Genomic DNA, 27,754 nt, shown 5'->3' on the forward strand with positions numbered 1-27,754 from the left:
GCGGCGGCGGCGGCCCGGGCCCATGGAGGGGCTGCCCGTGGAGGTGCGGGGCTCCAACGGGGCCTTCTACAAGGTGAGGGGGGCGGGGCCGGCACGCGGGCGGGGGGGGGAGGGGAGCAGGGAAGGTCCCGTGGCGGCGGGGGGGGGCAGAGGAGGGGGAGAAGCGTGATGGGGGTGGGGGGAGAGGAGTGGGGAGGTCCCCCCGGTGGAGGGGGGGGTGTAGAGTGGGGGGGAGGGGTGTGATGTGGGGGGGCAGTGGAGGTCCCACTGAGGAGGGGCAGAAGCGTGATAGGGGAGGTCCCCTGGTGGGGGGGGTATAGCGTGGGGGAGGGGTTTGGGGCAGGAGTATGACGGGGTGGGGGAGGGGAGGTCTCATTGGAGTGGGGAGGCCCCCCCAGTGGTGGAGGGGGGGTATGATGGGGGGGCAGTGGAGGTCCCACGTGGGGATATGGAGGGGGTGGGGGGGAGAGGCGTGATGGGGAGGGGGGACAGGATGTGAGGGTGCGGGGAGGGGGGAGGTCCCTAGTGGGGGGGGTTTAGAGTGCGGGAGGGTTTGGGGGGCAGGGGTATGATGGGGGGGCAGTGGAGGTCCCACTGGGGGGCTAGAGGAGGGGGCTGGGGGGGTGTGAGGGTGGGGGGACAGCAGCAGGGAGGTCCCAGGGTGGGGAGTGGGGGTGGGGTATGATGTGGGGGGCAGTGGAGGTACTGTGGGGGGAGGGGAGGGGAGGGGCAGAGGCATGATCGGGGAAGGGGGACAGGATGTGAGGGTGGGGAGAGAGGAGTGGGGAGGTCCCACCGAGGGGGGGGGCGTGTTGAGTGGGGGAGGCGGTTGGAGGGAGAGGTATGATGGGGGGAGCGGGCACGTCCCGCGGAGGGGGCCGAGGGGAGGAGAGATGATTGGGTGGGTGAGGGGGGAGCAGGGAGGTCATACAGATGCATGGGGGAAGGTGGATGAGAGGGAGGGGGTCTGGAGGTGATGAGGGGGACGGGGGTTAGGGGAGGTAATAGTGGGGTGTGTGGGGAGGGGGTATGACGGGGTGGGGGAAGGTGGATGATGGCCTGAGGGCGGGTCAGAGGGTGGCAATAGTGGGGGTGAGGCAGAGGGGGGTCCGGTGGGGGTAGAGGAAGTAACAGTAGGGTGTGGAGGGTAGCATATAATGGGATGAGGGAGGGGAGGTTACGTGGCTGTGGGTTTATGATGGGGGTATGATGTGGGAGGCTTATGGGGGGGTCTGTGGGAACATGGTGCTATGGAGGGGAGGGGAGGTCACTTGGGGTATGATGGGGATTATGGGGAAGTAACTGGGGAGCGGGGCTATGTGGTGGGGGAGGTTTGGGGGTTATTTAGGAGGAAGTGAGGGAACCAGGAAGGTTTTGAGGCAGGGGGTGAACTAGAGAGCGCTAACGGGGGGCCAAGGGGCTTGGGGTAAGATGTGGGGGGAAGGGGGTAATGTGCGAGCTCACGGGAGGACATGAGGATTTGGGGGGGACAGGCTGGGGTGTTTGGTGGCCCCTTGGGCGTGACTGAAGAATCTGGGACTCTGCAGAAATCTGTCGGGACCTGTGCGAGGGGGGATGGAAGCCCCCCTTCATTAGCAATGAGGATTTCCTCTCCTAAGGATCTCCTGCGGTCTGTTGCCGGGTCACTGGGGATTGGAGGCCCCCTAATATAGGGGTGGAGGGTCACTGAGCTGGGTAGGCGTTCTTAGGATAGCGACCCTGCTTCCCCAATCTTTTTGGGGGGCCCTGACTGTGAGTGGGGCGATCAAAACCTGGAAAAGGGCACCAGTGGGGGTCTGAGAATGCAGTGTCACTGTGGGGGTGGGGAATCCCAATTTAGCCTGTGGTGCACTGTGCCTACCTACCTCCCCCTTATCTCTAAGCTCCACATGAGCTCCCCATAACCCCCCCCCCATTCTTTCCTCATTTCCCTCTGCACCCCTAGAAGTTTTGCTTTTGCACTGGCTCTTCTCTTCCCTCTCCACTTTCCCTTCCCCTTTTCCATGCCGCCTCCCTTCTAGAACCACTGACAATTCCTTCCCAGATCATTTCATTTTCCCCAAGACAACGCCTCTTTGCTCCTTCTCAGATGTGTCTCAAAAGCCCAGCCCTGCCTCCTAAGCCCAGACATCACAGGGGTCAGAGCTCCCTTCCAACAATGTGGCAGGGTTAAAAATCGACCACTGGGCAGTCGGGTTGTAGCCGGCCTTTATTGTGTGTCAGGGAAAGTGAGAGGCCTGAAACCCTGTCTGAATCAACCAGCTGTTCATTGCGGCCAGTAGTTCCTGGCTGCCAGAGTGCCACAGGCAGGTGGATGTGTCTTGTACGGGGACCCAAAGTCACCCGACCAAACATAGTAAGAGAGTCCCTGCTCACAACTGAAACCGACAAGACAGGAAGGATTGTGATTCCCATCTCCCAGATGGGGAAACTGAGGCTCAGATTTGTTGACTTGCCTGTGGTCGCGCAGCGGGTCTCTAACCCTGATTTCCTGATTCCTTTCTCTTGCAGCAGCACCCAGGTTCAGAGCCCCTTCGCAAACATACACCGATTGTAGGGTGCAAAGCATGAGGATTGATTTCGACATACTCTGTGGCACTGAACGCCCATATGACGTAAATTCTTACATGCTTTTGGCTTCCCATGCCTTAGCGGACCACAGGAATTATTTAAGTTTATGACCGGCTTCTCCTGTTCCGCATTCATGCTGCCTGCTAACAGGCTATGGATCCAGGTAGTATTTGTGGACAGTATTGTCTCCTGCAATCTCTTCTCGGTGGTGTGTTTAATTACGCCGATGATACGACTTTCGTTACAGAGCACTTAGGGTTGTTGAGTCAGATTGCTCAATTAGCCAGGCAGGCCTAACCCTACAATTTTGCACTTACGGCACCTCCGTGGCAGAGCAGGAGAACCTCTCGTGCCGTCTGAAAATCTGGTCTCCTCATTGAAGTGCTTTATCATTTAGCTGGTGAAGATGGTCTTGTGGCAAAAGCTGGGACTCTGGAGAGCCAGTTTCAGTTCCTGCCTGTGCCACGCGCTTTCTGCAAGACCTTTAGCGTATCACTTTAATCTCTGGGCATCTGTAAAATGGGGCTATTTCTTCCTTTGTCTTGTCTGTTCAGAGCACGCCCTGTCTCTTATTATGTGTATGCCTAGCATAGCTGATATCTAGCCCAATCTCCAGTCTCTGATAGTGACTAGTATCAGCTGCTTTTAGAGGCAGGTGGAAGAAACCCTGCCGCCTTAGAATAACTTGCCCCCAGATAACTGCCAGTAGAGGTTGTCTTACAAACCCTGCATCTTTGCTGTTGCTCTTATGGATGTGCATGTTGTCTCTATAAATGTCCAATCCTTTTTTCGGTAACTCTTGGGTTCAGCAATATCATGTGGCAGTGGGTTCCAACGGCTAAAGTTTTCCCCATTTGCTCCTGAGCCAGTCTCTTGCCGTGAGACTGTCATGGTGACAGCTGGCACGGAGTCCCAGGGCCGTCGTGTGTTCCCCTGATGCTCTCATTCGTGCTGCTATGGCTGTAATGACCTGTCCGGTCGCTCTTCCCAAAGCCATGGTGGTTATCCTTGTCTGATATCGTTCCACTGAGTTTGCAGGCATGTCATAATATGGTTTAATCAGGGTTATTAAACCAAGATTGGGACCCCATTTTGCTAGGCACCGTACGTACACATCAAGACAGTTTTTGTCCTGAAGAGCTTAGTCTCAATAGACTGGATAGGGGAGTGATATTTTCCCTGTTTTACACATGGGGAGCTGAGTCTGACTAGTATTAATGTTTTAATATATCAGGCTTTTCATCGGTCAAAGCGCTTTACAGAAGAGGGGTCATCATCATCCCTATTTTAAAGATTGGGAAACTGAGGCCCAGATAGGGCAAGTGACTTGCCTAAGCTCACCCAGACCATCAGCCCCAGATCCAGGAATAGAACCCAGGTCTCCAGTGCTCTGTCCGCCAGTCCAGTGTTTTAACTACAAGCCCGACCTCGGTTCATAGCCCCAAACTCCTCAGCTTGGACATGAAGTGAAACGGCGTTTACTCCTTTTTGACCCATCTCAGTAAACAGTAAATTTACCAAAAGATGACCACCAGGAAGTCCAACAGGGTTAGAAATGAAAGGTTGTCTAAAGCCGCAGCCCTTTTCGAACAGGTCATAGGGCACTGGATTATGAACCCTGTTAGGACTGTTGCTCTTTCCTGTATTCAGATTTTGAAGCAATGAATGCTTTAGAAAGTGTAACGCTGGGAGAATACCGGGTGCAATTGACTCCACCCGTCAATATTTCCTTTCCTTTTTTTGCTCCAAAATTAAAACATTAACAAAAAAAGTTGAGGTAGTATGAGGTTAGCAGCTTGAAGCAAAATATTTTGAAAAACATTTTGATTTTTGGCCCCTAGTGACAGACCTAGATTGTGTTAACATCACAATGAATTTACAATCTATTTCACGTATTTCATGTTTATGGCCCTTATTCCCACAGCACTTGACCACTTCACAGCTTTTCATATATTTAGCCTCCTTGTGAGGGTAGGAATAGAATAAGATTAGTCCTCTAAATGGGTGTTTTAGTAGCCAGTATTTTGTCCCCTTGAAGGTACTTGTCCACTGTAATCATGTCATCTCTTGATCTTTTTGATAAGTTGAACAGACTGAGGTCTTTAAATTTCTCAATATAAGGCATATTTTCCAGTCCTCTGATCATTTTTGTAACTCTTCTCTGTACCCTTTCCAACTTTTTTCAACATTTCTTTTAGAAGAATGACTGTCCGTCATATGAAAATCGGGGACATCAAGAATTGAAGCGCCTGAAATCACCCATCATTTTGGCCCAAACCCTATGTCACTTTGATTGCGAATCTCAGTCGATTTCATGTCTGAACAGTTGCAAGGAAAAGACAGAATGTCCCCAGTCTGGATAATGCTGCAGGTCACGGTTTCATAATTGAGTAACTTGGAGAGGGGCTTGTCTAGGTTGGTCAATTTCATGGTTGATCCTAATCTGTTTTGTTAACAGATTCTCTCCTAGGTTAGCATTTTGCTGCTGTGTCGAAGCTTTAAATAGAGTTTGAGTTGAAGTTTGCTTTAGTTTCAACAAATGTTTGTCATGTTTTCTTGCAGCCCCAGATATTTGGATCTAAGCTTTCCATTAAATTAGAACAAGATGTCAGTAATTTTAGCTCTTGTGATGTGTTTCTTTCCTATATTGGAAGAATTTGAGGATTGTCCTGTTGTAGAAACCCGTACCTTCTCTCACGTCACCTACCCAGCTTTCTCTCTAGGCAAGTCATTCCATCTCTGTGCTTCATTTGTCCCTTTGAGAGGAGCATCCTTTTCTCCCACCCTTTGTTTGCCTTGCCAATTTAGATGAGGTGGTCTTTGGGGCAGGACTGTTTCTTCCTGCATTGCATGTATGTACTGCTCCTAGCACAGCAAAGCCCTGATCTTACTAAATGCTGCTGTAATAATATCCAAATAATATCCCCGGGGGTCTGCAGACTAAGATATCCAGGGGGTTCCGCGCCTCCATTTGAAATCGTTTAGGGGTCGACAAATGAAAAATGGTTGGAAACCACTATAATTCGCAATGTGTTCTTTGCTTTTAGGTGTGTATTGTGCAAAAGGAGTAACTTTTAGGTGCTTTCTTAGACTGTCTTTAGCTTTCTTACACTGTCTTAAAAAAGGTAGATTTCTCATCGAACCCTCCATAAATTTCAAAACATCATCGACCCAGCTGTTTTTAATCTTTGATCATATTTTGTCCCTGGGAGCTAAGAATCAATTGTGTTGGGGTTTTTTTCAGAGCAGACTTGCCTGTTTTATCTCCTTCTAGTACTTCCTCATCAGCCATGAGTTGCTACAAGAATCTGCACCTGCTCTTGATTTTTATTAACTTAGGTGCTTTTAAGGGGCAAAGTTGCCTCTCTGAAACTGGGATTATGTTAAGCACCATCACGTGTTCTCCGTGATCTCAGTAAGAAAGTAACTTTTTCTTAGTGACATCTGGCAACACTTTGAGCGGGTCCCTGGCTGTAGGAATTTGAGGATCGGTGCCGTCCTTATGAAACAGCGAAGCAAAGACGAGAATTGAATATCTGTAAATAGTACCACACGTTTGGAAAAAGCGAGAGCTATGGGATGTTGCAGGACTGTAGCAACCTGATCTGGGCCAAAGGGGTGTGTGGTATTGTCTCCACTTTGCCACAGGGCTAATTTTAGACCTGTCTTGCCCCACGGGAGAACAGTCGAACACAAACTGGTGTCTGGCATCAGCAGGTCTGCAGATCAAAGGTGTAAAAAATTCTTCATGGGCTAATCCTCTGCTTAGAAAGGGGGAAGGAAGGCTTTTTTCAGCTGACTTGCCTGCTTTTGTTAGCCTTGCTGCTTCTGCCTTCCTTCTGCCTTTCACAAGTAGAAGGTCTCTGATTCCCATCCGACTTTCGTTCGCGTTTAAAGTGAAGGTTCTCCGGAGTTTTGCGAGTGAGAGTTAAGAAGATTTCAGAGGTTATTTCCCCCTCCTATACTTCACTGCCCAAGTCCCCTTTTGGTTTAAGTAATAGCAACCTGTCAGCACTCGCTTATTCCACCAAAATCCGGCCCCCTCGGGGAAGCTTGGTGGCCTTTTAGATAGAGCCTCAGACTGGGCATCGAGAGATCCGAATCCTATTCCTGGCTTGGCCACGGGCCTGCTGGGTGACCTTGGTTAAGTCGTTTCACTGCTCCATGCCTCGGTTTCCCCATCTGTAAATTGGGGGCAATGATTTGGATGCCTCCTCTGTAAAGCCCTTTGACATCTAGTGATGAAAAGCATTAGATGGTCTTGTTTGATTAGCCTCATTTGATATTTAACTGCTCTTAGAGTTAGTTTTCCTTGTATCTACCCTAACCCTCCCTTGCTGCAGATTAAGCCCGTTGCTTCTTGTCCTGCCTTCAGGGGACATGGAGAACAATTGGTCTCCATCCTTTGTAGAACATATTTGAAGACTTTTATCAGGTATTCACACCCCCCACCCTCCCCAGTCGTCTTTTCTCAAGACTTAAACATGCCTGGTTTTTTTAACCTGAGCATAGGTCAAATTTTCTAAATCCTTGATCATTTTGGGTGCTCTCCTCTGGACTCTCTCCGGTTTATCCACACGTTTCCTAAAGTGTGGGCACGTACAATTGGACACAGCACTGCTGCTGCGGCCCCCCCAGTGCCAAGTAGAGTGGGATAGCTATCTCCCGTGTCTTATGAGCGACACTCCCATTAAGACCCCCCCAGAATGATGATAACCTTTTCTTTCAACCGCGTCATGCTGTTGACTCATATTCCGTTTGTGATCTCTCGGTGCACTTCCCCCTGCTCCACTGCACCAAATACAAACTGGATCACTCTTAGGGCCTCTTGCCATTTAGATACGCAAAGCTACCACCTTGTCGTCGTCCCTGCTAGGTACAGGTTTGCCCGCGTTGCTTCGGCATGCTCATAACGCTTGCAGCTCTGCAGTAAGAAGGCTGTAATCAAGTGTCATGCTTCAGGTTTTCAGCATGTTGCCTCCGGGGTCAGGAAGGAATTGTTTTCCCCATAGCACAATTGGCTAGACATATTCAGGGTTGGGTTTTTTTGGCCTTCCTCTGAAGCATCAGAGATTGGCCACAACTAGAGACAGGACGCTGGATGGGGTGGACCAGTGCTCAGAGGTGGTACAGAAAGTCCTTTCTAGTGGCTTGGCTGGTGTGTTTTGCTCCTTTGCTCAGGGTCACACTGATTTCCACATTTAGGGTCCGATCAGATTGGCAGGGACTTTTTTTTGGGTGGGTGGGGGGGTTCGCCCTCTGGGGTCAACTGGGTATATATATCACCCAATCGTTTTGCTGCCATAGCAGGGGCCATGGGCACCGGTGGCCCTTTGGCCTCTCCTGTTCTCTCACTGTGGTGCGCAGTTTAGTCTCCTGAGGACTGAAATGCTTTGGTTAAGCAAAATTGGGCTCAAGGTAGGGGTATGCGGGTGGGTTTCCGTGGCCTGCGTTAGATCATACAGCCTGAGCTTGGGTTTAACGCCCCTGCCTGGCCTTCAACTCTGTTAAGTGAGCTGTAGCTCACGAAAGCTCATGCTCAAATAAATTGGTTAGTCTCTAAGGTGCCACAAGTCCTCCTTTTCTTTCTGTTAAACTATGAAAATCCCTCCTTCTGTATGGTGCCTGAGATGACTGGAAGATCTCTGAGCGCAGAAGGCTCTTCAATCCAACAGACTAAAGTGGAACAAGATCTGATGGCTGGAAGCTGAAGCTAGACTGGGAACAGGGGGCAGGTTTTTAGCCCATCAGGGTCATTACCCATTAGAGCAGCTTCACAAGGGGCATGGCATACATGGGCCGGAGGTGGGTATACTTAATCCTGCCTCGGTGCAGTGTTTCTCAGTGACCGGTCTGTGGACCATCGCTGGTCCCTGAGATCTCGCTGACCCCAGTTTAGGAAGGCAGCAAGCCGGTATCAAAAAGGTTGAAAGACACTGGACTTGATGACTTGTTGAGGTCCCTTCCAGCACTACGTTTCTGTTTTTGTGGTGGATTTGTCCATCTCTTGGAATTTTTAAATTGACGTATAACTGGGTTCAAAAAAGAACTAGATAAGTTCATGGAGGATAGGTCCATCAAGGACTGTTAGCCAAGATGGTCAGGGATGCAACACCATGCTCCTAAAATGTCCAGTTGCCAGAAGCTGGGACCGGATAACAAGGGATGGATCACTCAAAAATGCCCCAGTTCTGTTCACTCCCTCTGAAACATCTGGCACTGTTCCCTGCCAGAAGACAGGTTAGTGGGCTAGATGGACCATTGGTCTGACCCCAGTATGGCCGTTCTTACGAGATGGAATATCTTTCTAAAAGAGATGTTCTTAGTCCAATCACAGATGTGTTGGGATCGATGTAGGAATCACTGGCTGAAATTCTCAGGTGTATGTTGCATAGGAGGACAGACTAAGAGAAAGATTAAGACCAGAGGGGATTGATCAAATGCTGACCATGACTAGAGGGGTGGTGACTATCGGGCTTGAAGCACAAAGTGCTAGTTTGCCCTCCTTCCCTTTGGTCGATAATTTCCCCTGATGTCTCCTCACAGTCCTAGATTGTGAGCAGCACAACAGATCTTTGTGGCTAGAAGGGACCACTAGAGAGAGTCTGACTTCCTGTATTTCATCTGGGGACTCCTGTATTGAGGCCAATAATTTGTGGTGGATTAAAGCATCTCTTCCCGAAAGACAGCCATCCGTTCTTGATATGAAGGCCTCAGGAGGCGGAGAATCCACTGCCTGGGACTTTGTTCCAGGGTTAATCGCCCTCACTGTTAAGAGTTTGTGCCTTATTTTTAACTTGACTTTGTTTGGCCTTAGTTTCCGGCCGTTGGTTCTTGTTCTGCCTTTCCGTGCTAGGTTACAAAGCCCTTTAGCCTAAGTACCCACATGGAGAAAATATCAGATACTAAACACCATGATCAAATCACCTGTTTGATCTTCTCTAGTCTTCTTAAGTCTCTTGCTTATTTTCCGGGTTTGGGATAATTTGTGTGGTTCTTTGCTGCACCATCTCCAGGGTTCAACCTTTATTTTAAAAAGGTGGACGCAAGAATTGGATGCAGTGTTCCACTCTTGGTCTCACTGAGTGACCCTGATCTTGCAGGGTTTGAAACTTGTCTGGTTAATAGAGCCAGTGGCTTGAAACCTTAGCTTAGTTTATTTAATGGGCTCTCAAACTGGGGGTTTTGGTCACCGTGAGAAGGATGTTGGAGGCTAGCATGACAGTGTTCCAGTTCTCCATAGCTAGATGAGATGGGAAGCTCCTGAAACTTTCATGGACGATCCCGAAACTCTCTCCTGTCTTGGCATAGGGTCGCTGCATGCAAAAGGCCGAGACACGCTGTTTATTTTAGACCCCAGCAGTGTGTTCAGAAGGAGTGTGTGTGTGTGGGCTCCGAGTGGAAAGTGGAGATAAAATGTGCCACTTTGGTATGAGAAGGGAGCTGATTTGCTTCACGCTGAATGAATGATAAATGAGACGCCGTTTGCCAGTCAGTTGACTAACTTGGGAATGACACTAGCTACATATATACCCTCAGGCACAACTGCATTTAAAGGGGACCTGCTTGAGACAAATATAGAACTGTTACTCCTAGAGGATTTAATTACCATCTGTGGATTGGGGGGGTAAATGTGTGGTGGTGCTAGTGTGGGGGACGGGGGAGGGAGCAGGGGGTGATCAGTTCCTCTGGTTAGATCAAGATTTGCAAAGCGAACCCCCTGCCAACTTAGTGTCGTCCGCAAATTTTATAAGCACCCTCTCCACTCCGTTATCCAAGACATTCATGAAAGTATCGGATCGTAAGTGACTCAGCGCTAGATGCCCCCTCTTCCCAAGTTTGGCAGCGAACCATTGATAACTGCTCTTTGAGTACAGTCTTTCAGTCGGTTGTGCACCTTCGTTTAGACCACGCTGCCCTAGTTTGCTTTTGAGGATGCCATGTGAGACGGTGTCAAAAAGCCTTCCTGAAATCAAGGGATATCTCCTCTACAGCTCTCTCAGAACAGAGTCCCTGCCCCAAATTGTACACAGCAGAGAACAGAAGTTGTATGGTGGGCCATGAATGCTCACAAAATTGAGGTTGAGATGCAGGAGGGGGTGAAGGCTCTGGTTGGGAGTGCGGGCTCTGGGGGGGGGGGCTGGGGAGTTTGGGGTGTAGGGGGTTGCTCTGGGCTGGGACCGAGGGATTCGGAGGGGGATCGGCTCAGGGGTGGAGGCTCCGGGCCGCTGCTTCCGGGAGCCACTTGAGGTAAGCGCTGCCATGTCTCCCCTCCGGCTCCAACGTGGAGCTGCAGCCCTGCGCTGCCCTGTCTGCAGGCGCCGCCCCTGCAGCTCCCATTGGCCGCAGTTCCCAGCCAATGGGAGCTGTGGGGCAGCATGCAGAGCAGAGGCCTCTGGCTGCCCCAACACGTAGGAGCAGGAGGGGGGACCAAGCCGCTGCTTCTGGGAGCCACATGGAGCGGCTCCCAACCCTGCTCCCCAGCTGGAGCGCCGGAGCGGGGCAAGCCCCAGACCCCAATCCCCAGCAGGAGCTCGAGGCCCGGCTTAAAATGGCTGGCGGGCCGGATCCAGCCCACGGGCCATAGTTTGCCTACCCCTGGTTTACAGTCTGTATGATGAGACAACAGATGGATCCAGTCAGACAAGGGAGTACAAGGAAACAATATTGAGTTTAAGGAGGGGTGTGAAGGAGGTTACGTTAGGTTTTTTTTGCGGGGGTGTACGGAGAGCTCCTCCCAAGCATGAGGGGCAGCATGGGAGAAAGCACGAAGGTGTGCCTTTGAAATTTACAGGTGGTTTGGAAGCTGGCATTGTGGGCTGATTGGAAGCGAGTGTTGACATCTTGATAGCAAATAGCTTTCACCTGGAAAGATCCCATCTCTAATACAGATATCTTAGAGGTACCTAGGGTAATATCGGCCTCTGTAGTAACTTGTCCAGGGAAATAATTGTTCTTGCTCAAGTCCCACTTCCCTGATCTTTGATGTTTGAACTCTGAAGTCAGGATTGTCTGATGCCCTGTTCAGAATTAGTGCAGGAGTTCCTGTGTTGGTTGGTTCACCGGTTGTTTTCCAGCACTTAGAGGAGCGTTGAGCTGCTTTTGTTTTCGACAGTTGGCATCTTCTGCATGAGTCTCGAAACTTCTGTCTCGCAGATCATGTTTTACCGTTCCCAGTGGTGAATCCCCCTTAAAGACCATTGAGTCAGAAAAGCACCTGGCGTGAAACCTGTCACGTGTGGGGCTCTGTATTCAGAAACAACGAGAGGAAAGCGAGCTATGGGGCTGAGATTCCAATCTCGCTCCTTCTAACCTTGGGCCGTGGCTTCATTTCTCTGTGCCTCCCTTTCCTATATGTAAAAACCTCTGATCTCCTGAGGAATTCTCCGTGTCTTGATGGCTTCCAATCAAGACTGTTTGGGCTAAAGATATGTTTTAGCCTGGCACAAGTTACTGGACTCAGGATGACTGCGTGAAACTGAACTGCTTCCGATATAATGTCATGCTGGGTGATCGAATGGTCTTTTCTGGCTTTAAACGCTCTGAACTTAACTTTGGTGCTGTCATTTGTTTCTGTTTATATATTATCACTCCCATCCCATAATACTGAGCACCTCCTGGGAAGAGATAGCTTTATCCTCTGGAAGGGAGGGAAATATGATCTTCATTTTGTGGGTGGGGAAACCGAGGCACAGACAGTTAAGTGGCTTTCCCAGAGTCAGAGCTGGGAATCTGAGTCAGATCGGAGTCTCAATCCAGAGCCTTAATCATGAGCCCGTTTGCAGAATTAGTTTCTGGCTGAGGTGGTGGTGAGTATGGGGGAGCGTCTCTCTAAGCCCCTGTTCACCAGTGCAAATGAGGCATTCCTGGTATCAGTGTGTCCAGAAGGTGTTAAAACAGCAGGAAAAGGGAATTGGCTCTGGATTTTGTAGTCCCTATAAAAAATATAAAAAATTTGTTGGCAGTGTTTAGTGGCCCAACTGGGATGAGGGCCCCGTCCTACGGAACACAGAATATATTGTAATGCCTTTCTGGAAATCAACGGTGGTGCCTTATCTGGAGATGACCTTAAAAAGGAGGTGGCGGAGTTAGAGGGGGTTCAGAGAAGGGCCATGAAAATGATTAATAACCTGGGTAACCTCTCATGTGAAGAGAGATGAAAGCCGGAATGGCTCATTAGCCGTTCCTGTCAATCGCTGGCCACCGAACCCCGCCGTCACCCCGTATTGCGCCGATGACCTGTATTAGACTAAAGCGTTACAGCCCTCAGGAGGTTACCCTGTTGTGTGCCACAGGCAGAGAACAGGAGCTGACGGAGGTGACACCAGTGCCCAAGGCAGGGAATTAATTAGGTGAGATGTACCCAGATGATCCTAGCAAGCAACCTGCCCCCCAAGCTGAAGAGGAAGGTGAAAGCCCCCCAGGGTCCCTGTCAACCTAACCTGGGGGAAGATTCCTTCCCACCCCTGAAAATGGCAATCAGTTTGTTGTGGGATTGTTACCTGAGAAAAGGGATTTAAGAGAACACAAGTCTGTAAAGTAATGACTGGGAAAGAGAAGGTAGAGTGGGAGTTTCTCTCTTCCCTGTCTCTCAAAACCATGGCCAGGGGACACCAAACGGAACGGTGGCAAATGCAAAAGTGAGCAAAGGAATTTCTTTTTTTTTCACACAGCGTGTGATTAGCTTGTGGAACTCACTGCCACATGAAATTAGCGAGGCCAAGAACTTAGAGGTTTTAAGGCCAGGAGGGACATCCTGATCCAAAAAGGCAGCCCTGTGTTGGACTGGATCGATTGTATGATTTTTTCTTTCCCCCAGAGGGTTTTACTGGAGACAAGGAAGAGCTGTTTATTCTGGTAGCACGTAGAGACCCCCAAGTGCGAGGCGTTGTAGGGACACAGTAGTCTATGGTCTTGGATCTGAACCAATCCAGTGGGGAACTGGCCTTGCCCCACGGTCCGTTTCCTCCTGGCTGCTCAAAAGGGGCCTTATTTTAAACTGAGCGCGTCCCTGCTTCTGCAGCAGACGGGTCTTGGGGCTTCACCGCGTACTAGCGACAAACAGGCAGCTGTTGGCTGGGACCGGCAGTGGTGTAGGGACAGCACCTGTTCGTCCCGTCACCGGTTGGCGAGGCATTCCTGTCCCTGGCCTCGGACTCCAAATGCGGAACAGGATCGCCTGCCCCCCACCCCCACCGCTCCTCACAGAGTCTCCTGGTTGATGCTGATGGCCGGGACTACGATCAAATAGCCCAGGACTTGGGAGCAGTATATGCGTTGGGCCCCATGTGGTGCTCCAGGCCGTGCCCCACTTGTCTCCTGTGTTAGGGGCAGCTGTGTGGCTAGTGGGTAGAAAAGGACTGAGAATCGGGACCCTCAGAATTGTGATTTTGCTCTTCGTTGTCAGATGACAACTTCGTCTGTTTGTACAATAGGGCTCAGGGCCCCTTGGTGGTGCTGGGTTTTGTACAGGTCTCCAGCCCATATCAGGAGTAGCGCCAGGTGCTGGGTGGGCCTCCTGGCTGAGATCTGAGGGGGCTGCCCCCTATTGGGCTGGGCGGGCCTCCTGGCTGAGATCTGGGCGGGCTGCCCCCATCTAGGCTGGGCACTCCACAGCTGCCATGAAAGACAGTCCCTGCCCCAGAAGAGCTAACGATTGAAACAGACAAAAAGCTCTTAAATGAGGAACTGAAGGCACGTACAGTGTCAGTGGCAGACCCCGGTTTCAAGCCCAACCCTGACAACACATCCTAGGGATTCCAGCCGAAACTTTCAAGAGACTAGGAGATTTGGGGGCGGGGGAGGCCTGATTCTGCAGGAAGTCCAGCGCATCCACCAAATCTTGCCCAGCACTTCCTGAAAAGCAGGGCGCCCTGTGAAGATGCGTCAAGCGGGGAGAGGGGAAGAGTATGGTAATCTAAAACCCTAAACACTGTTTGGGGGGAGGGGGATGGTTATAAGTGGAGTGCTGGATTGATACCATCTAGCTCTTAGATGGCGCTTTTCCTTATTAGACCTCAAAGCTCTTTACAAGGGATGTCAGGGTTGTCATACCCGTTTTATATATGGGGAAACCGAGGCACAAGACACATGGTTTGTCCAAGGGGGTGAAAGGGTTAGCAGCATAGGTCCCCCATATTCCTCCTAGAGATCTGGGGGACCCCAGCAGCTGGAGTGTGTCTGCATGGATGGAGCAGCAGGTCTGCTGCGCCTCCCCCCTCAACACCACACAGAGCCCTCTGCTGGAATGGGGTTGGCTGTGGTTGTGGGGGCCCAGTGCTGCAGGGTTTGGAATTGATACCCCATTGAAATACATTGGACAGTTCCCCTTGCTGAGAGGGATTGGTTCAGGCTCTCTGCAGACTCAGGCAGCCTTGCTGAGTCAGTTATCCATGGGGCAGTTCACCCTTCTCAGAGCTAGCTGTGTCTGTTACACTCAGGTCACATTTTCGGGTGTTTCTTCACAACCGTGAGAGCTAGAAATGTAATTTTTTTAAAAAATAAAATCCTAGATGCTGCTAAAATCACTTGACTCCAGGAACCAGGGCTCTGGACACACGGTTGTAGTGCTGCGATCTTAATTCTGCACGTGGGTGGTGTGTGGCTGGCTGAAGATACAGCAGATTCTGCTTATTAGCAACCCCTTGGTTGCCAGGAGAAAGTTGCAATTATCCACCAATCCCTGCCACTGCCCTGCTCACAGCCTCCCCACCCGGCTCGCAGACCTTTCCCTCCAGTGTAGTCCCTGTGCGCAGGCAGGTTTGCAGGGCTGGACCTTGGTACTTTCTGGGGCTGCAGCCTCGCAAACCTGCCCGCAGCTGGGTCCCTTTCTTCCGAGAAAGCCTTCTCATTGCCAATATCCGAATCCCATTAGCATCAAAGTCATAGAATCATAGAATATCAGGGTTGGAAGGGACCTCAGGAGGTCATCTAGTCCAACCCCCTGCTCAAAGCAGGACCAATCCCCAATTAAATCATCCCAGCCAGGGCTTTGTCAAGCCTGACCTTAAAAACTTCTAAGGAAGGAGATTCTACCACCTCCTTAGGTAACGCATTCCAGTGTTTCACCACCCTCCTAGTGAAAAAGTTTTTCCTAATATCCAACCTAAACCTCCCCCACTGCAACTTGAGACCATTACTCCTTGTCCTGTCATCTTCTACCACTGAGAATAGTCTAGAACCATCCTCTCTGGAACCACCTCTCAGGTAGTTGAAAGCAGCTATCAAATCCCCCCTCATTCTTCTCTTCTGCAGACTAAACAATCCCAGTTCCCTCAGCCTCTCCTCATAAGTCATGTGTTCCAGACCCCTAATCATTTTTGTTGCCCTTCGCTGGACTCTCTCCAATTTATCCACATCGTTCTTGTAGTGTGGGGCCCAAAACTGGACACAGTACTCCAGATGAGGCCTCACCGATGTCGAATAGAGGGGAACGATCACGTCCCTCGATCTGCTCGCTATGCCCCTACTTATACATCCCAAAATGCCATTGGCCTTCTTGGCAACAAGGGCACACTGCTGACTCATATCCAGCTTCTCGTCCACTGTCACCCCTAGGTCCTTTTCTGCAGAACTGCTGCCGAGCCATTCGGTCCTAGCCTGTAGCGGTGCATGGGATTCTTCTGTCCTAAGTGCAGGACTCTGCACTTGTCCTTGTTGAACCTCATCAGATTTCTTTTGGCCCAATCCTCCAATTTGTCTAGGTCCCTCTGTATCCTATCTCTGCCCTCCAACGTATCTACCACTCCTCCCAGTTTAGTATCATCCGCAAATTTGCTGAGAGTGCAATCCACACCATCCTCCAGATCATTTATGAAGATATTGAACAAAAGTCAACGGGGCGGGATTAGTTCCCAGCATAACGAAGTCGTTAACCTGATGTTAATATCCGGGTTTGCTGTCAGACAGAATCTACTGTCCTCAGGATCTCTCACGCTTTCTTTTGTTCTCCCTCCGCAGGGTTTCGTGAAAGATGTGCACGAAGACTCGGTCACGATATCCTTCGAGAACAAGTAAGTATCCGCCGGACACCCCTGTGTGGTCCTTGGCCTAGCCTCTGTTTGTCCTTGTTCCGAGCTTGGGCGGCTGGGCGAGTCTGGCCTAATTGCTCCCGTAGGGGTGAAATCTGAGACACCCCTCAGGTGGACGTTTTCAAACAGAGGCCATTATGTCCGCAGCTCCCAATCCTACCTAACTCTGCATCTCCTCTGAAAAAATCATGGCCTTTGTCAGCTGCTTTCAGTGGCTGCTAACTTCTTAAAATGGTTAGGCCCCACAGCTGAGTCGGTGGCGGACCCAGGGATAGAACCCAGGCGTCCTGGCCTCCCCAGTCCCTTCCTGTGGCTACCCATTAGACCCCCATGCGCCTTCCAGAGTTGGGGCTATGGTCCGGGGTGTCTGACTCCTAGCCCACCCGCTGTAACCCACCAGACCCTGCTGCCACTTCCCCTAAACGGCAGGCTGGAGGTATCAAATCATCTATTAAGATCGTTAGCAGGACCGGTGTGCACTTGACTTCGGTGCGCTGCTTATGGGGCAAGCTGTTGCTTTCGGTTCCAAGGCCGTGGTGCAAGCGGACGGATTGTAAATTTCAAGCCTACGTCGTTCCGTGGCAGGAGGGTTGTTGGCGTGCGGCTGTAGGGCCGATGGGCGCCTCACGCGACCCTGCTGGAGCCGATGCAGAGAGATATCAGGGTAGAAATGCTGGAATGCCACAGTCCCTGCTTCAGAGCCCTAAATAAAGCTGCTGCACTCAAGGTATCTGACACGGGCCTTGAGGCCCAGCATAACTAGCAGGCTGCCGCTTTTCCAAATTTAGTTCCTGCTGTTCTTTGTGGCATGCGAATGAAACTGACTCACTCCGAATAAGCCAGCCGCCCGCCCCCAGGAATGCCTCTAGATTGGCAGCTGTCACTCTCCCCCATGGCAGGATTATGTGGATCGATGCTAGGGCGGAGATCTCAGGGCCGCGTTGGGCTCGGCGCCGTCTGTACGGGTACCGAGCCACTGCCTGTGGCCGCCCTGTTAAATGTTTCTCCTTCCAACCGGCCGGGTTCCTTCAGTGACGGTAGTTTGGCGTTTGTCTCCCCGGCGGCAGCGAGTGGGCGGAAGCAGCGTCTGTAGGAGCGTGCTTGTTTGCAAACCTCTCGGTGCCCGGTGGGAAAGAAAAGGCAGAAGGCCCGATTTTTAAAACCCTGCCCTCCTCGTGCGGGCATATCAGAGCCCTTAAACGCAGCTTGGTAGGTAGCTGAGAATACAGATGGCACGGCAGACAGGCCAAACCGGAGAACCAGCCACCTCTGGGATGTGCCATCTGTTCAGACAGGGACCCCTCGCCCAGCACTGAGATGCGGCCACTTCTGGGGTGGACGGTGGCATTTAACAGCCACGGGGTAGGGCAGGAAGCAACGAATGTTCTCCACCCCAAACTGTGCAGAGGCGGTTGGAGTTTAAACAGTCCGCTTGTTCCGTTTCTGTCTAGTTTGTCTGGCGTGTGGTTCTTTAGCCAGGGACCTGAAATGTTTCTGAACCGGTAGCAGGCTAAATGGGGTTTACATCAACTTACGCCACAAACAAACGGCTTTAAACGCAGTTCCAGGCCCCGGCTGCGCCTCTCAGCCGATGTACAAGTAAAAGGCTCCGGTCCCGCCGCTGCTTCTGAGCGGTGGATTTCTCTCTTTCAACAGCTGATCCCAGGCAAGCGACCTTTCCACCTTTTAAAGCTTCGAAGCGCTGCCGGTTGGATTGAACCTAGCTGCCCTGGATTGGGCAGGTGCAGGGTTTCCCTTCAGTTTCTGCGCTTGCCTAGCTGATTTCGGGGCATCGTGTTCGCTCTGGGGCTCTATTTCGGATCAACCAGGGAAAATTAGTAATGCTGGAGGACTGCCAGCTAGAGCGGCGGCCGGTGCTTCAGGAGACGCACTCCGCGATAGCTCGGCTGTCCGTAGTTAGGCTCGGTGCTGTAATTAACCATGGTGGTGTAATTAACCATGCAAATCCCAGTGTAAGTAACCTGCTCACACCTAGATGATGAGATTACGGCACTGTCGCAGGTTCCTAGAGCTGCATGCTGGCTCCCTCTGCTTCTTGGCTGCGATTCTGTCTAAGCTGGGGGCCGGGGGGGAATGAGCCGCGTAGATCCACTGAACGTAGAGGTCACTCCATTCCTCAAATACCTCGCTTGGCTGCGGTGCCCCCATATGGGGTTTCTAGCAGCGTTGCTGAGCAGGTGAAATTTCCCTGCCGAGACAGCTGTAGCTTCCCCGCCTCGCAACAGCTGTTCACGTCTGCAGGCCTCTGGTTTCCCAATCCCAAATACACACACGCATCGCTCTGACCGGGGGCCCCAACCTGAGTCAAGCCGGGTCCTGGGGTTCAAGCCCTATTGCTTGGAAGTGCAGATGCAACCTCGGGCTGGGAGTCCACCAAAAATATCCCGCACGCCGACTTTTTGTCCTGCGGGCCATCAAGTTTGGCGGACAGTCAAGCTGCACCACGGACAAAGCGGCTGCGTTTTGGGATGACACTGGGACAGTGTAGATGCTGGAACCCCAGGTGGGAACAGTTCCTAGCCGGGGGGTTACAAATGAGGGTAGACGGCACCAGCCCTGAGGACACAGGGTCAGACTAGCGAGAAGCTGAAATGTCTTGTGCCTAAGATACATGGTGGTGTTCAAAGTGTCTGCTTCCTCTCCATCCGAAAGACGCTGACTGAGTCACAAAAAGCCCTGGGCATAAATTAATCATTAAAACAAACAGTGAGGCGAAAATCCCTCCTTAAGCGGAGAACCGAAGCAGCGGAAAGTTAAGCTGGGTTTAGTGGAAGGGAAAGTTTATCCCCACCCGGTGTTCGCGTGGCGGTTGTCATACTGTGGAAGTGTCTCAGATTCACAGACTGGGACCTGCTGTACAAACACAGATCGAAAAGAGCTTAAGATTTATGTAGACAGCAATCCCAGAATTGCCGGGATGAGGGTGGAAAGGCCAGTTATAAAGCACAGGACTGGCACCCGGGGAGATGAGTTCGTTTCCATCATGGCCATAGACTCTGGGGTCTTCTCCCCGCTTTCCAGAAGGGGGAACAATCCTTTCTTTGTCTTCATAGATGGTAAACTCTCCAAGGCAGGGACTGTCTCCGGCTGTGTGGGTGCCCCGGGGCCTCGTGCTGTCTCTTCACCGTGATCAGGAACACACACCCATCTTGCTGTGTGTCCCATCCTATTCCCAACCTGCGGTGCCACCTACAGGCGAATCCAATCTCGATCTTATGTCTCCTAACAGCTGGCAGCCGGAGCGGCAGATCCCCTTCGGCGACGTACGGCTCCCCCCGCCCGCGGACTACAATAAAGAGATTACAGAAGGGGACGAAGTGGAGGTAGGAGGGGTGCTTTTTGGGTGGGGAGGGGTGCCACCATGAGCCCGCTATCCTCACTGGTTTCCCCGCTGACCTATACCCGTCTCTCTAGGTTTATTCCCGAGCCAATGAGCACGAGCCGTGCGGCTGGTGGCTGGCGAGGGTCCGGATGATGAAAGGAGATGTAAGTTTCTGAGGATTCCCCCCTCCCAGTCCCCGATCACTGGCATCTATCCTGGCCTGTGGGAATTGGTGTCAGGGGCGAGGTTCTAATGAAGATCAGATCTGGTTCAACCAGAAGGGGCAGGCCTGGCTTATGCAGGAAGTAGAGATTAGATGAGCACAGCGGTGCCCTCCAGCCTGAAGATCCGTGAAGGCTCCCACGTCCCTCTAGGGCAGGGGTGGGCAAACTACGGCCAGCGGACCGGATCTGGCCCACCCGCCATTTTAAGCCAGCCCTCTGGCGCTCCAGCTGGGGAGCAGGATCAGGGGCCGCTCCACACAGCTCCCAGAAGCAGTGACACTGGTCCCCGCTCCAGCTCCTACGCGTAGGGGCAGCCAGGGGGTTCTGCTCTGGATGCTGCCGCTGCCCCTGGCCCAAGCGCCGCCCCCGCAGCTCCCACTGTCCGGGAACTGTGGCCAATGGGATTTGCAGGGGCGGCATCTGCGGATGGGGCAGCGTGCAGAGCTGCCTGGCCGCGACTCCACATAGGAGCCGCAGTGGGGACATGGCTGCTACTTCTGGGAGCCACTTGAGGTAAGCGCCTCCTGGAGCCTGCACCCCTGAGCCTCTCCCTGTGCCCCAACCCCCTAACCCAGCCCTGATTCCCCTCCTGCCTTCCAAACCCCTTGGTCCCAGCCTGGAGCACCCTCCTGCACCCCAAACCTCTCATCCCCAGCCCCACCCCAGAGCCTGTACACCCAACCGGAGCCCTCACCCCCCTGCCCCAGCCCTGATCCCCCTCCCACCCTCCAAACCCCTTGATCCCAGTCCGGAGCACGCTCCTACACCCCAAACCCCTCGATCCCAGCCCCACCCCAGAGCCTGCACCCCCAGCCAGAGTCTGCACCACAACCCCCTGCCCCAGCCCTGATCCCCCTCTTGCCCTCTGAACCCCTCGGTCCCAGCCCGGAGCACCCTCCTGCACCCCCAACCAGAGCCCTCACCCCCTCTTGCACTCCAGTCCCAATTTTGTGAGCATTCATGGCCTGCCATACAATTTCTATTCCCAGATGTGGCCCTCGGGCCAAAAAGTTTGCCCACCCCAGCATAGTCTATAAAAGCAGTATAAACAAGTCCGGTCTGTATGCAAGTTTAGTTTGTGCTGACTTGGCTAATGCCTGTTGTAAAACTAGGCAAATCTCTAGATGAGTTGACGTAACCCCTGGAAAACCTCTGCGTACCCCCAGGGGTACGTGTACCCCCAGTTGAGAACCCCTGCTCTAGGAGACCCACAATCCTTGGTGCAACCAACTAGATCTTCGTAACCTACTCTGATGCCCGAGCAGGAGTCAGAACCCAGCAGGGGTGACTGGAGCCTAAAAACGGCCCCCTTCCTGACCTCTAATTCCGATGGATCTGAATCGTGTGGGGTTTTTTAATCCCTTAGTGGTCACTGGTCTAATTCTTATCCAGTCCCTCCGTGACTCTTGCTAAGTGCTTGGCCTCCATCCTAGCCAGTGGCAGTGAGGTCCACAGGCTAATTCCATCTGAAAACGAAGCGCTGAGCATGGGTGTCCCCCCCCCCCCCCCCCGGCTGCATTGGAATGGCATGGCCCATCTCGGGACATGCGGTCAGCTCTCTCCTCCCCACCCCAAATTCCTGGCTCTCACCCGATCTCTCCCTCCTCAGTTTTACGTCATCGAATACGCAGCGTGCGACGCCACCTACAACGAAATCGTCACGCTGGAGCGGCTCCGGCCCGTCAACCCCAACAAAGTGGCCACCAAGTCTAGCTTCTTCAAATACACCATCGCTGTGCCAGAAGACCTCAAGGAAGCGTGAGTGAGACGGGGATCCTGGGGCGGGGAGCTACGCGGCCTTGGACAACAGAAAAGCTGCTAGCTTGGCTTTTCCTCCACGGGGAAGGAGCCGGCGACCGGGGCTGTGGTCTGCCCAGTCTCTAGCGTGAGGTAGAGCAGCCCAGAGGCCCCTCTAACTTGGAGCTTGTCTGGGTGGGGAAATAGATCGGCATTATTCTACTGCAGTTATGCCCGGGAATAAGCTATACTGGGCCCTGGGAGGAGGCACGTTCCACACCCCCTACCGATCTGCCCCCTGACGCAGCAGGTCTCCCGTCTGGCAATCCAGGGCGCCCGCTACTTTCTTCCAACCAGTCCCCTAATCCAGTTCTAGACCCTGACGGTCTGGGTTCTATTCCCGGCTTTGCCACAGACTGGACAGATCATTTTGGGGGGTGTCCCGCTGCCCCCGGTCCCCGGTCCGCTCACCCGTCCCCTCTCCGCTCAGGTGCTCCAACGAAAACGTGCATAAAGAATTCAAGAAGGCGGTGGGGGCAAACTGCATCTTCCTGAGCGTCGCCAGCAGCGAGCTCTTCATCCTGGTGAGCGAGGCATCGGGGGATAGCGGGGTGAGGGGGTGGGGCTCGTCTGAGATCGGCCGCAGCGGGGTGAACCCGCTGCTCCGGGCTGGTTTGGAGGATCCTCTTTCCAGCTGCCCGGATGGCTTGTCTTGCCCGCGCCAGGGACCCCTGGTTGGGGGGAGGGGTTCTCCTCGGTCCTGCTGCGACCATCTGGGCAGGTCTCGCCCGGTCACTGCGGCTCCTGTAATCAGGGCTGGCTAGCCACCCGAGATTCCTGCTGTCCCGGTAGTTCTGGAGGGGGCCGGGGGGCAACCTGCCCGATCTCTGACCCTGCCCGTCTTCCGCCCCCCTTCCCAGTCGACGAACGAATCCACGGTAAAGCGGGCGTCGCTGCTGGGCGACATGCACCTGCGTAGCATCCGCACCAAGCTCATGCTGATGTCACGGAACGAGGAAGCCAACAAGCACCTAGAGGTGAGGAACCCGGGCGGCCGGGGGGTGGGCGCCACAGGCCAGCGGGCCTCTGGCTTTCTCCCCACCCGGGCGGGCGCTGGGGGAGGGGAATAGGTGGCTGTACAGGGCCCGCCTAGGGCTTCCCCGTTGACACTGGGTTGGATTGCCCGGCCGGCCACCTGACCTGTCGCCATGGGGCTGGGGGGAGTCACGGGACACCGGAGCCAGGGGTCGGCGCTCCCCCCGGCTGCTCCGTTGACTCCCCGCTCTGCGTCCCAGCGCTCTTTCTCTCCCCAGACGAGTAAGCAGCTGGCCTCGGCGTTCCAGGAGGAGTTCACCGTCCGCGAAGACCTGATGGGGCTGGCCATCGGCACCCACGGCGCCAACATCCAGCAGGCCAGGAAGGTGCCAGGCGTCACCGCCATCGAGCTGGACGAGGAGACCTGCACCTTCCGCATCTACGGGGAGGTGAGGGCTGGGCGGGGGCTGGGAGCCAGGACTCCTGGGTTCTCCCCCCAGCTCCAGGACACTGACTTGACCGTTGTCTCCTCCCCACAGACTCCCGAGGCGTGCAAGCAGGCCCGGAGCTACCTGGAGTTCTCTGAAGACTCGGTTCAAGTCCCGAGAAACCTGGTCGGTAGGTGTCACGAGTGGGACCGTGCTCTGTCGTGACCCTCCGGGGGCCCGGCGTTTCTGGGGCATCCCCCGGAGATCAGGGGTGACTTTCCTCGTGATGGGGACCCGGACACGTAACCACGGCCCCACCTCGGCACCGCACTGGAGCGGGCACGTCAGAGGGAAGTGGGCTCCGAGTGAGAGTGACCACGTGTGCCCCAACCAGCGGAGGGCACCCGATGTCCGTTGGAGTCCGGGGGCCCCCCCTGCGGTCACCAACACAACGTCCTGTAAAGGCTTGAACGAAAACCCGGCGTCACACCGGTGGGCGGAGCACCCGGGGGGAGTTGTGTACATGCTAAAAATGACGTTCTCTGGGTCTGTCGTTAAACAGGTCGCTCGGAAGTCGGGGGTCTGGGAAAATCCCTTCCGCCGGGGAGTGGGGGGCTCTTGTGGGTGTGTGTCACCCTGGGAGGTGGTTAGCTCAGGTCAAAGTGGGGGACCCTGTTGCTCTGTGGGGCTCACCTCTCCGCTCGCCCCGGCAGGCAAAGTGATCGGGAAGAACGGCAAAGTGATCCAAGAGATCGTGGACAAGTCGGGGGTTGTGCGGGTGCGGGTGGAAGGGGACAACGACAAGAAAAACCCCCGAGAGGAGGTAAGCGGGGGCGGATCGGAGTGGGGGGTGGCCGGCGGCGGCGTGGGGGGGACGGCCGTGCTGTGATCGGGTCTCCTCTCGTCTAGGGAATGGTCCCCTTCATCTTCGTCGGGACGCGGGAGAATATCAGCAACGCGCAGGCGCTCCTGGAATATCACCTCGCTTACCTGCAGGTAAATCCGGCGCTGCCGAGAACGGGCCGAGGAACCGGGTCGCTCCGCCGGGAGGGCACCCGCCTGAGAATCAGCCAGGGACCCCCGTATTGGGGCGTGTGTTGCGAGCGGGGTCGATGTGGGTGTCGTGCATGTGTGACCGTTAATCCGGTCCCTGGCTTCCTGTGCCAGCCCCCAGGTTTCTGCACCCAAGCGGGTGTGTTTGCTTATTGGTCCCCCCTTCCCCTCAGGGCTGTGTGTGCGCGACTGGCTTTTGTTCCCCCTTCCTGTTCCGAGGCTGCACTTTGGAAACCCGCCGCCTCCGGCCCCCAACAAGCTGCCCTGAGGCTGCATGGGTGGTGGTGCTGCTTGGTATCCCTGCTCTGGGGCGCTGTCAGACACAGGTGCAGCCCTTAATTGGTTCCTGCCCTGCACGGGTGCAATTGCTAATTGGTTCCCCCCCTTGCAGTGCAGTCAGTCATTGGTTTCCCGGCTTGCTGTTCCAGTCCTGTACTGGTGCAGCCCTTAATTGGTTCCTCTGCCTTGTGTGGGTGCATTGCTAATTGGTTCCCCCTTGCAGTGCAGTCACTAACTGGTTCCCCCCGCCAGCCCTGCATGGGCACTACAGCTAATCGGTTCCCCTTCCCGCCCCCTCCCCAGGAGGTGGAGCAGCTGCGCCTGGAGCGGCTGCAGATCGACGAGCAGCTGCGGCAGATCGGCATGGGCTTCCGCCCCCTCTCCAGCCGGGCCGACAAGGAGCGGGGCGGCTACGCCACGGACGACAGCACCTCCTCCTCCCTCCACGGCACGCGGACGTACGGGGGCAGCTACGGCGGGCGAGGCCGCGGGCGCCGGGGGCCCAACTCCGGCTACGGTAACCTGCCCCACGGCGCCTTGGCCAAAATCGCCCCTTCTTTGCGGCGGGGGCGGGTTGCTGGATGGGCCACACCCCAGAGGTGGCTGCATTTCAGCAAGACTGTACAGCGCTTGTGTGTCCTGCCCCTCCTACAGCTTTGGGGATCCCCCCGCCAGTGCGGACTGTCCCCAACAACAGCAGCTCACGCCCCCCCCCCCCCCCCCGCTCTGTCCTGCCAGGTACGAACTCCGACCTGTCCAACGCCTCGGAGACCGAGTCAGAGAAGAGAGACGACGGCGAGCGAGACCCACGCCCCGAGGACAGCCGGAGGCGCCCGGGAGTGGGGCGAGGGCGGGGTCCCAACCCGGCACCCCGAGCGGGGGGAGGCAGCAAGTACAACAGCTCCTCCATCAGTTCAGGTGACCGGCTGTTGCTGTTAAAGAGCGGCTGCGCCTCGCCCCAGAGGTGGCTGCATCTCAGGGCCGGGCGAGGGGTCCCTATATAACCAGCTGCTGCGCCTCGACCCAGAGGTGGCTGCATCTCAGGGCCGGGCGAGGGGTCCCTGTATAACCAGCTGCTGCGCCTCGCCCCAGAGGTGGCTGCATCTCAGGGCCGGGCGAGGGGTCCCTGTATAACCAGCTGCTGCACCCCGCCCCAGAGGTGGCTGCATCTCAGTGGCATATAAACAGATGCCATGTTCCAGCAACTTGATTCAGAATGAAGGGGGGTGGGGCTGGGATCCCGGACTCCTGGGTTCTCTGTGCCCGCTCGGTGCTGAAGTCCTCTCTCTCCTCCCCCCGCCCCCCGCAGTGCTCAAGGACCCGGACAGCAACCCCTACAGCCTGCTGGACAACACGGAGACCGACCAGACGGCCGACACCGATGCCAGCGAGTCGCAGCCCGTCAGCAGCCGCCGACGCCGCTCCCGCCGACGCCGCACCGACGACGACGCCACCGTGATGGACGGCGCGGCCGAGTCCGACGGCATGTCCGTCAACGAGAACGGCGTGGGTGAGCGGGGGCGGGGAGCCAGGACGCCTGGGTTCTCTCCCCGGCGCGGGGGGGGGCGCGGCGTGGGGAGCCCAGGACGCCTGGGTTCTCTCCCCGGCGCGGGGAGCCCAGGACGCCTGGGTTCATCCCCGTCTCTGCTCCCTGCTTTCCCAGAGGACGAATCGAAGCCTCAGAGACGCAACCGGAGCCGCCGCCGCCGTAACCGCGGTAACCGCATGGACGGCTCCATCAGCCGGGACCGACAGCCAGGTACGGGGGTACGGCGGGGGGCTCGCGAGGGTCTGAATGCCACTGGGGGGTGGGAGCAGCGCTGGGAACCCTTCCTGCGCCGGGCGCTGCCAGCGGGGCCCCATTTGCGGGCCGGATCGGGGGTGTGGCCAGAACTCCCAGCCTCCTGGGAATCAACGCACGTGTTAGCGCAGCCCTGAGGCTGCTCCGGTTTAGCCCGGCGGGCAGCGTAACCCCGTGCCGGGCTCGCCGGACTCCCGGGACCCGGCCCCGCCCCCCGTTGGCGTTCTCGCGTGGGGGGGAGGGGGGCCCGGCAGCCGTCCGAAACCCAGCGCCCGCTCCCTCCTCCCCAGTGACCGTGGCTGATTACATCTCCCGGGCCGACTCCCAGAGCCGCCAGCGGGCCCCGCAGAAGGAGCCCCGGGAAAAATCCACCGAAGACGACACACCGAGACAAAAGGTAGGGGCGGAGCTGGCTGGGGGGGGGCGGAGCTGGCAGTGGGCGGAGCCTGTCTGGCTGAGGGCGGGGCTTATTCCAAGCCCCTCCTGAGACCTCCTCCCTCCCCCTGCAGGCAGAGCCAGCCGGCAAGGTGGCCAACGGGCCGTCGGAGAACGGCGAGGAGTCGGCCGCCATGGTGAACGGGCTGTCGTAAGTGCCGGGCCGGGAGAGCCGCGCCTGCCGCTTCCTCCCCCACCGACCCCCGTCCGCCCTGCTTGCGTCATCGTTAAACACACACCCACCGAGCTCTCGCTAACGAACCATTTATTCAACGATCAATAACGCCTCTCGTGCTTGTCGGAAGCTTGCCAAAGATAGCCAAGCTTGTTCGGCTCCAACCAATCAAGAGACAGGAAACCGTATTTTCTTGCCGGGGGCGGGGGGCAAGGGCGCGGCCCCCCCCACCCCCTCCGCCGGGCAAGGGGCCTCGACAGTAAAAATTAATTCTCTCTTAATTGTGTGTCCGTTTTTGACGACTCCCTTCGAGCCAGGAAAGGGAAACCGGCCGCGGGTCGAAACCGGAGCGGGGATTTTTTTGTGCCTTCTGAGCGCGCGTCGCTTCCCTTCCTTTTTCGTTCGGTTCCTCCCCCTGCCCCCCCCACCTAAGTCGCTCGGGCAACGATTTTGGCGGGGGGGGGGGGCGGTGCCCGAGGCTGTGCCGTTTATCTCCCCCCCCCCCCCCCAAAAAAAAAACAAACCGGAAGGTACCACGGGTGCGGAGCGCGGGGTGAATTTTTGTTTCCAGGCAATACAAAAACAGCAGGTATTTTCTTTTTTTCCCCGTACGCTGTGGCAGACGGGGGCGGGGGGGAGACGG

General features: G+C 55.0%; 1 protein-coding gene across 1 annotated transcript; it reads left to right on the forward strand.

Annotated features, from left to right (window-relative positions):
- FXR2 (FMR1 autosomal homolog 2) lies at positions 1-27,541 on the forward strand. Its single transcript, XM_074941156.1, has 17 exons — positions 1-73; positions 16,531-16,583; positions 19,852-19,945; positions 20,037-20,108; positions 21,778-21,926; positions 22,396-22,489; positions 22,826-22,942; positions 23,219-23,389; positions 23,480-23,558; positions 24,082-24,191; positions 24,278-24,364; positions 25,004-25,217; positions 25,439-25,618; positions 26,010-26,210; positions 26,364-26,459; positions 26,792-26,898; positions 27,011-27,541. Exons 1-17 carry the CDS (start codon positions 23-25, stop codon positions 27,089-27,091), a joined length of 1,956 nt encoding a protein of 651 aa, XP_074797257.1. The 5' UTR covers positions 1-22; the 3' UTR covers positions 27,092-27,541.
- The last annotated feature ends 213 nt before the right edge of the window (positions 27,542-27,754 follow it).

The sequence above is a fragment of the Natator depressus genome, chromosome 28 (assembly GCF_965152275.1).
Source record: "Natator depressus isolate rNatDep1 chromosome 28, rNatDep2.hap1, whole genome shotgun sequence".
In the NCBI taxonomy this organism is placed as follows: Eukaryota; Metazoa; Chordata; order Testudines; family Cheloniidae; genus Natator; species Natator depressus.